Source organism: Populus euphratica, unplaced genomic scaffold, assembly GCF_000495115.2.
Source record: "Populus euphratica unplaced genomic scaffold, PopEup_1.0 scaffold2.1, whole genome shotgun sequence".
NCBI lineage: Eukaryota > Viridiplantae > Streptophyta > Magnoliopsida > Malpighiales > Salicaceae > Populus > Populus euphratica.
This window is the reverse complement of record NW_011499846.1, coordinates 2,380,746-2,389,910: the sequence shown is the minus strand read 5'-3', so window position 1 is coordinate 2,389,910 and position 9,165 is coordinate 2,380,746. Positions and strand designations below refer to the sequence as shown.

At 33.4% G+C, this 9,165-nt stretch overlaps 1 protein-coding gene across 1 annotated transcript; it reads left to right on the top strand.

Moving 5' to 3' along the window:
* The first annotated feature begins 7,373 nt into the window (after positions 1–7,373).
* Positions 7,374–9,160, top strand: LOC105131058 (phospholipase A(1) DAD1, chloroplastic-like). The gene has a single exon (XM_011033831.1). The coding sequence runs from the start codon at positions 7,557–7,559 to the stop codon at positions 8,850–8,852; it is 1,296 nt and encodes a 431-aa protein (XP_011032133.1). The 5' UTR covers positions 7,374–7,556; the 3' UTR covers positions 8,853–9,160.
* Positions 9,161–9,165: the final 5 nt, after the last annotated feature.

The window sequence follows — 9,165 nt, the reverse complement described above, 5'->3', positions numbered from 1 at the left end:
TTTGTTCGAGGGAAGGATTGTTGGGTATGCGACCAAAGTCCCACATTGGTTAGAAATGGGGAGGATCAAGGGTATATAAGGATGGACAAATATCTCCATTGGTATGAGGCCTTTTGGGTATAACCCAAGAGCAAATCCATGGGGATTTAGGCCCAAAGTGAACAATATCATACCAATGTGGAAATATGTGGTGTCTGTAATCCTTATAAATATTTTATTAATATTCTTATATGTATAAACTAGATTTATTAAATTTTGATCTAAAACTCGTTTAAGAAATTAAACAAGTGAAATTAAAATAATTTTGTATTAAAAAATAAACAATAAAATAATATCGTTATAAAAAAATTATAACAGATTTTAATCATATTAAGAGTTGCTTGTTAAGTCATACCGAATTAAATATTATTTAATTTAATTTGAACTAAGTTAAAGAGTTACTGTGTCGAACAAGACCCACTTTAATAACCCTGCTATAAAAAAAACTGCCGTCGATACTCAAATAAGTTGCATGAAAAATTTGCCATGTCACATGTGAAAGGCCTGGGTAGTTTAACCGATGACGGCCTGCCAGTCGAGTCAGCTTTGATTTTTGCGGCAGAGCGGCGCCGTGCCTCGTGATATATTTCGCTTTGACATAGTAGTACTACTGTAATGGTAGATAGGTGAAGAAAAAACGGGCCATTATGCATTATGCCACTTGTTAGGACCAAAATGCGAAATGAAATAAAACAGAACGCAGCATATCAAAAGCACTTGCAAACGTGCTCTTGTACACACACGTGAAGAAGATCCAAGGAAGTTCAATGGGTTTGGGTCCATTTTATTTTGTTTAACCTTGTTTTTTAAATTAAAATATTATTTTAATATATTCTCAATTAAAAAAAATTAATTGCTGTATTATGAGATAAAAATAATAATCAAACAATAGAATATTTCACTTATTCAATTTCACCGACACCCATGAACAAAAAAGATGAAATCTTACTGTAATTGGAACCCTACACAGCTCATTTCTCACAGTAAACAATGAATGTTTCTCACCAAATCAAAGAATTTCATCAACTGATACAACATGTTCATAATTATGAATATCGAGTTGGATCCCAGGAAAAAGAATATGTATTCTGGGGTTTAGAATACAATTTATAATACTCAATATAGTGATGGAGATGCCAGACATTTAAATAATTATGTAATATATAAATGTTAATTAAAATGGAGTGGTATTAGATGGAGTGAAGTCATTCTCAATACCCTTCTCAATAATACTAAATTTCATCGGTAATATGTGATTTTTTTTTCCTCATTGATTAACATTTAGTAAGGATTCAATCCCAACGCTGTTAGCATATAGTCAGGATTCCATGCCTTCGGGTAGCTTGTCAAGAATATATATGAAACTCAGGCGATTTGGAACAGTCAAGATTTATTAATCAGTTAGCACATGCATTACCTTCAGGGAAAGCGTGACTAATTAAAAATTCTTTATCTTATTTTTTTCTTTAAATATTCAAATAATTCTGGATTAGCTTTTGCTTAAAACCCAATTCGTTTCCCAATTAGTATTGGGCAGGTGAATTCACAGATGTGCTTTCTTCTCGTTGCTCAGAATCGCTATGGGTACAATCAATGATGAATCATAGTACCAATGTACGCATCAAAATTAAAGACACTTTGGTACGACAATTGTAGTGATTTTCTTTGCTTTCGGACAGGCATTAAGTGCAGTGCATGCCTGCACTTATTCAAAGTCTTACTTATGGATAAGAAATTTCACTTGCCGATCTTTTGTACAGGAGAATTTCATAGGCTAATGGCTCTAAACGTCTCATAGCTGATCCCCACACAAGTGTGTGCTATTCAATCATTCTGATTATTATTGTTGTTGTTCTTATTATTGTTATTATTATGAGAATTAGATAATAAAGGTGTCCCTTGTGCCAGTTACACAACACAGGCAGGCAACCTTGGCTTTCAACTCAACTACTTCCCAACTAAACTGTCCTTTCCGAGTAATACTAGTATATCGGTCATTTCTAGGGGCATATCACTTGGGCACCTGGACCTGCTCCTGAGAATAGAAACATTTTCTGTGGAGTAAAATGACCTGGCTACTTATGGCATCGTTCTAGTCTCCTCAACGGTATTGATTTCAATCATAAAGGAGCAAGCAGAAGGTGCTGGTGGGCCTTTTGCAAAGAAAACGATCATTCATAACTATTTTTGGTCTTCTTCTTTTATTTTAACGCATCGATCACTGTTCTCGAAGATATTTAAACTATATCCCATCATAACAGCGTTACTATCATGCATGATATCAAACAAAGAGAAAAGGAGAGAGACCAAGTGTATGGTTTTATAGATCATTGATTTAATATATATAATATTAATTACATGGTTTCCTTTTTTTTCTTTTCCAACGTTGATGCATACCAAAAGTATCATTTGTCCGTTCTTTAAAATCCTTATTTGATTGGACGTATTAAGTAGTGTTTTTATAAAAGAATAGTTTATCTTTATCATTGAGATTTGAATTATCTATAGATAGTGAAATCAAGAATTATCTATAAAAGATAATCGTTTGGCTAATGACTTTGTCTAATTTATCAACACCCTAATATACATACATTCATTCATCCCACGTATATCAACCTAAAAATCATAATAAAGCTATAAGATATGATTTTTATAATTTTTTAATGTATTTTTTTAGATGGAATTATTTTAAATTTAAAACTTGTATAAATTTATATAACCTAATTCTTATCAAATAGAATGGAAATGATAATATATCTCTAGCAGATACTTTGGAACTTCAAGATATTTTGTACATATTTTGCTTCTTTTAATGTTTTTAATTTTTGAAGATAAAAAAAAAATCATAATCACTCAATAAACAAACAACCCTGACTTTTTGACCCTCCATGTTGTGAGGACCTATTTTATTATTATTTTCGGTCTATGATCCATAAAGTTTTATTTATTATTTAAAACTGAAGGGATGTATTCAGATTTGGCCTCTTTATTCTTCTAGTATTTCCTTTTCTTTTTATGGGAGCCTCTAACCTTTTATTTTTCTTTCAAATTTATCAAGCCCTACCTTTTATTTTATTTTATAATAGTCTTACCATCACAACGCCATGAACTAGCGTGCCTGCATGGCACCTTTTAGTCGGAGTGAGTCCTAAGTTGAATTCTTGATAATTCATAATCCAATAACTCTTTTATTTTTGGAAGTGCTATTTTTTATAATTGTGGATAACTTTCGAGACGATGTGTTAGCTTTACTATATAAAATAAAAGGTAGATAAGGATAGATTACAGCTTAGTACTCTTTATAGTTTATTGAGATTAATTAAGAACTATCAAAAGTAAATTAAATATTCTCTTTGCTAGCACTGATGAAAGTGCCCTTTTCTTTCTAATTCACTTTTGCTTTCTCTAATGCTCAAAAAGGGCAAAAAAGAAAATTAAAAATTTCATAAACTTGAAAATGGAATTGAGTGATGATTGTTAGGATCAGTTTGATCTTTGCTAGGAGGCTGAACAGATTATTTGAATATAGTTTGGTAACTTGTCTATGTGAATATTCACAGAGCAATCAATAATATTCAATATAGAGAAAGCTACAAGTGCACAATAATGGAAGAGAAAGAAACGCAAGTGAACTCAACTCAAACCCCATCTCTTTCACCCAGTTCGTCACCACAAGCAGCTGCCAAGACAGCTTTTTCTATCTCTTTTCTTCTCTTGCACGCTCATTCAAATTGTGCCTATTTATAATTGAAAATGAGAAAACACACATCCCATTTCCATTCGTGATTTCTCCCAACGAATCACCACAAATTCTCATTTCTAACTCCTTTCTTCAACCCTTGATTTTGTGAGTAATTCTCCACACTCAACAGTAACCAGATTTTAAAATACAGAAATCAGATATATAGTTTTTTTTTCCCGCTGAAATCATGACGTCTAAGCATACAGAAATCAGATATATAGTTTTTTTTTTTTTTGCTGAAATCATGACGTCTAAGTAATTGATTGTGTTAATCTACATGGAATGGGTCATAATTTACTCAATTTATTTGGATACAGAACTTCTATAAGCTCACTCAATATAGGTGGTGACGCTGAATTATCAACACATTTGGATTTCTTCGAAAACGATAGCTTTGAACATGCTAGAAGATTTAGAGCCGATCTACTTTGTTATTATCTGCTAAATTTTTTGCCACAACCAAATCCAAAATGTTTGGCCTGAATCCAATAATAAGATGAGTCATCTTCAAAAGTCTATGTACAAAGCAAAACCAGTATCTCATATTCATAGCACGCAACTAAAAACCCACCAAATCAGGCAGGATTACATGAATGGACTTTCAGCTGGCTATATTGACAATACAACACAAGCATCTGTACTCTTTTTTTTTTCTTTATCTTTGATCATCAATGCATATCAATGTTGAATGGATTTTCTTCATATATCAGAATGAAGGATTTGTATAAGAAAACATATGAAACCAAAATAAAGAAAGAAAAGATAGATAACGATTACCCGATTCGGCTAAAATATGCATGTTGTGGTACACATACACTTACCTTTTCAGCTATTGGATTTAAAAATCGAAGTAATGGTTATGATTTTATTTATGTATTCATTATTATTATTATTTTTATTATAAAGAAATCCCAAAAGGCCAAACTATTAAATTTAATGATTATAATTAATTAATAACTCTTAAAACTCATTTCTTAACCATATCAATCCTCAACCTTTAGGTGTTCTTCAACACAGCCATTGAAAACATGCGCGCGCGCATGTGTGTGTGTGATGACGATTTCTTGCACCTTGCAATCATGATTGGAGATAATCCATAAATAAATAATGGTTTCCAAAGAAAAAAAAAAAAACAAAGTAGAAGGGACTTTACAGATAGATCTCAACATGAATCATTCGGGAAAAAAAATTAAACATTCACGAGGAGGATTGAAGATTTGAAAGATGGAATGAACGTGTGAAACTGTTAGACGTGCAATAATATTTGAGATTTTTTCACGTAAACAAACAAAGCAGATTTGAAGAAGAGAACTGTTATGACACCTTGTTTGCACCAAACAATTGTCGTGACCACCCGGCAAAGTGTTTATACAATAATCACAATCTAATAATACCAAGCACGTCATTATCTCCTTCCCTACGTTATAACACATGGCATACGCTGCTTTCATTTGAAACGGCTAAAACCGAGCCCAGGGGAGGAGCAAGAAAGAAAAATTAAGGGGAGCTAAATTAAAAATTAAAATTCAAGTTAAATTTTTAATTATTTTTTAAAATATTTATAAGAGAGAGAGCTGGGAAAAAAATTTCCTCCCCGTCTCTGCCACTGGCTGAGCCCATCTAGCGGGGGCTAGTTCAAGTTAGCTTCGATAATAGTCATGACTTATAAGAGCTTGTTAGAAATTTTTCCGAGTGGTTAACCTATTCAGTTTTATTTTTAATTTTTTTTTTGAAAAAATACTTATTTTTTTAAAAAAATTTTCACTTATCTAGAATAAATTATATATCCATTGGTGATCGAGTTAATTATCTGTCGAATCTGATAACTAAAGCTACAATATCATTGATTAATTGTAATTTTAATCCTGTTTTCAATTTTTTTTTTCCGTAACTACATTTCTTCATATTGTCATCCTAACTCTACCCATTTTTTTTCCTTTTCTTTTCGGTAATTTTATAGTTCTTCCATCGGCAGACAATCTTTTTCAGAGAACTATTGTCACATCAAATAAATAAACAAAAAATCATATATAAGTTTGAGAATTATCCATCCATTCTATTATTTTAAACAAAATTCAAATTTAATTATCGAATTTAACAATAACAAACATTGACCGAAGTAAAATTATACCAGTAAATAAAAAAATAAAGAGGGGTAAAGATATGAAGGGAAAAAAAAGGATTTTATTGTTATTTTTAGTTAAGAGTAAATTATGGTTTGATTTGACACTGCCTTAAATAGCAAAAGAAAACAGATGGAAGACTCATCAGATTGGTAGTACAAAATAGAGAATGGGTGAATGATAAGACAAGAAATACTAGCAGAGGGTCAACGTAAGATAAAACTAGAAGTAGAGAGGCTGATCATACACACCACTGATCCACAATATTACAGTGGGATTTCTCATTACTATGCATATAAGACTCGCTCGCCTGGTAGGTCAACTTAATATTAAAATGACCTCCTAAGTCAACTTAATAAAATTATTGATGGGAATTGGCCCCGGTCAACAAATTGAAAAACCTGGATTTTTTCCCCAAACAGATTTTAAAAAATAATTAAAATCTGAGTTGATTTATTAACTCATAAATCAACTCGCTTAAGTTGAGATTTAAGTCTTAAACCGTGTCGAAAGGTACTTTTTGGGCTCAGTAAATCCTTTCAAGCTTGATTGAAGGTGGACCATTGGATTTGATTCGAGCCCATATTTGGTAAGCATCACCTCGGTCGTCGCTTCCTTGGGATCCTAATGTAGTTTTACCAGTTAGGACGGCTTCTCTCCTTTTTAATCTTTACCTCTCCCCAGAATAAAATAACTCCTTGCCTCTCCCCACCAATTACAGTGACGCTCTTACATTTGACAGTTGACACCATAAGTTATACTCCAGTTGTCACTAAAAAATATTTTTCTTGAATCTCCTATTTCCAATTGTTGGTCTCTGCTCTAATAAAAATTAAAATATACCATTTATTACAATTATAGGCCTACTAAAATCAGGCTTTAATTAGAGGTATACATTGTATGGAAGCATATTGTTTGATGGTTTGCAAGACAATCATTTTGTACATGATGTTCTAATTGCTCTCGGTGATTGTTTCAAGATTCAACTAGATGAGATGAAGAAAATAGCAAATATTTCAATTTTTAATATATATTGAAATCATATATGGTATATTTATTTTGAATTCAATATTTTAAATTAACTGAACATAATAACATAATAATATCCCAAACTTTATGTATTTATCATGTATATAAAAGAGCCTAGTTCTCCAGAAAAAAGCTAAAATAATATAAATAGAAGTTAAGTAGACCAAAGCTGTCTTTGTAAAAATTTCCCTGTTCCTGGTAGTGTTTTTTTTCTTGTTTGAAAATATAGTAATAATTATTTTTTAAATAATATTTTATATTAAAATACATGTGAATGATGTTTTTTTAATTTAAAAAAATTATTTTTGATCAAAATAATTTAAAAATATATTAATTTAAAATAAATAAAAAATAAAAATAAAAATATTTTTTTTAAAAAAAACAGTCCTTCAAAACTAAACGCAAGAATCCCTCTCTGCGAACATTTTCTCTCTCTTCCATGCCTCCTGTTTCTCTTTCTCCCTATAAAAATGACCCTCCAAAACTCCTTGAAGGCAACAATCACCAACATCGAGAACTTCCTTCATCTCCATTCTTTGCCTCTTTCTCTCCTTTTCAAATCTGAAAGAAAAAGAAAAATCAAGTTCCTCTCTTCCATATAATACAAAGAATTAACCAAAGTCATGAGGTCTTCTGTTGGACTTGCAAAGCCATGCACAGTCCCACCCACTAGAGACATGACATTGGAGTGCTGCACTCTCACTCAACCCATAAAACTCAATAAAAAGTTCTTACAAAATCAACCTCTAAAAAATTGGGAAGGCTTGCTTGACCATGAATCGGCGACTGCATCCCGGCCAGTTAAACTAAGACGGAAATGGATGGAGTATCAAGGTATTCGAAACTGGGAAGGTTTGCTTGACCCTCTTGATGATAATTTACGTGGAGAAATTCTTCGGTATGGGCACTTTGTCGATGCTGCATATAAGTCTTTTGACTTCGATCCTTCATCACCCGCCTATGCAACCTGCCGGTTCCCAAAGAGCACATTGTTTGAACGGTGCGGCAAACCGGATACTGGTTACCGGCTAACCAAACATCTACGTGCAACATCGGGAATCCAAATCCCACGTTGGATTGAAAAGGCACCTAGTTGGGTGTTTACCCAGTCCAGTTGGATTGGATACGTCGCCGTTTCTCTAAACAAGGCAGAAATAGCGAGGCTAGGACGCCGAGACGTGGTGATTGCCTTTAGAGGTACTGCCACTTGCCTTGAATGGCTGGAGAATCTTAGAGCAACCCTGACTCAACTTCCAAATTCAGATTGTGGCAAAAAAAGCTCGGACGATTGTGGACCCATGGTAGAAAGCGGATTTTTGAGCCTGTACACTTCAGGAACACCAATGGGTCCTAGCTTACAAGAAATGGTGCGTCAAGAGATCAAAAGGCTACTCCATACTTATGGTGATGAACCTCTTAGCTTAACCATTACAGGACACAGTCTTGGAGCTGCACTTGCGACTCTTGCTGCTTATGACATCAAGACTACATTCAACTGTGCGCCACTTGTGACTGTCATTTCTTTCGGAGGTCCGCGTGTCGGTAACAGGAGTTTCAGACGACACCTGGAAAAACAAGGAACGAAAGTGCTGCGTATTGTAAATTCAGATGATGTGATAACAAAAGTACCTGGATTTGTAATTGATGGGGAGAACAATGTGCCAAATAAAGGAGACCTCAATATGGCAAGCTTGCCTAGTTGGATCCAAAAAAAGGTGGAGGACACACAATGGGTCTATGCAGAAGTTGGCAGGGAGCTAAGACTTAGTAGCAAGGATTCTCCATATCTCAATAGCATCAATGTAGCAGCATGTCATGATTTGAAGACTTACCTGCATCTGGTGAATGGATTTGTAAGCTCCTCCTGTCCTTTTAGAGCAAAAGCAAAACGATTTTTTCATAGTAACCACCGTCGATAAAATAAACAACCACGACGACAATAATAATAATAAAAGAACGAGTGGCCTATGGAAGCTAGGGTTTAGGATATCAGTACATAAATTAAATAATACTTTGTTATGGGAAGGTAGGATGAAATATTCATTTTTTCCCCATAGTTGGCATTACCCGCCAAATGCGGGGGTGGGCATTGCCATTCTTTGTTAACAGAAGTTGAAAATTGAATCCACATTGATTTCCCTTCCCTGAAACTAAAATGCATATTTCATCAATTTCCTTGCCTCCTTTTAATCGGGCTTGGTGGATCATTTCTTCCCCTTTTCTTTCTCTTTA

Coding starts and splice junctions, on each gene's coding strand:
- LOC105131058 (XM_011033831.1), top strand. CDS start 7,557: ATGAGGTCTTCTGTTGGACTTGCAAAGCCATGCACAGTCCCACCCACT.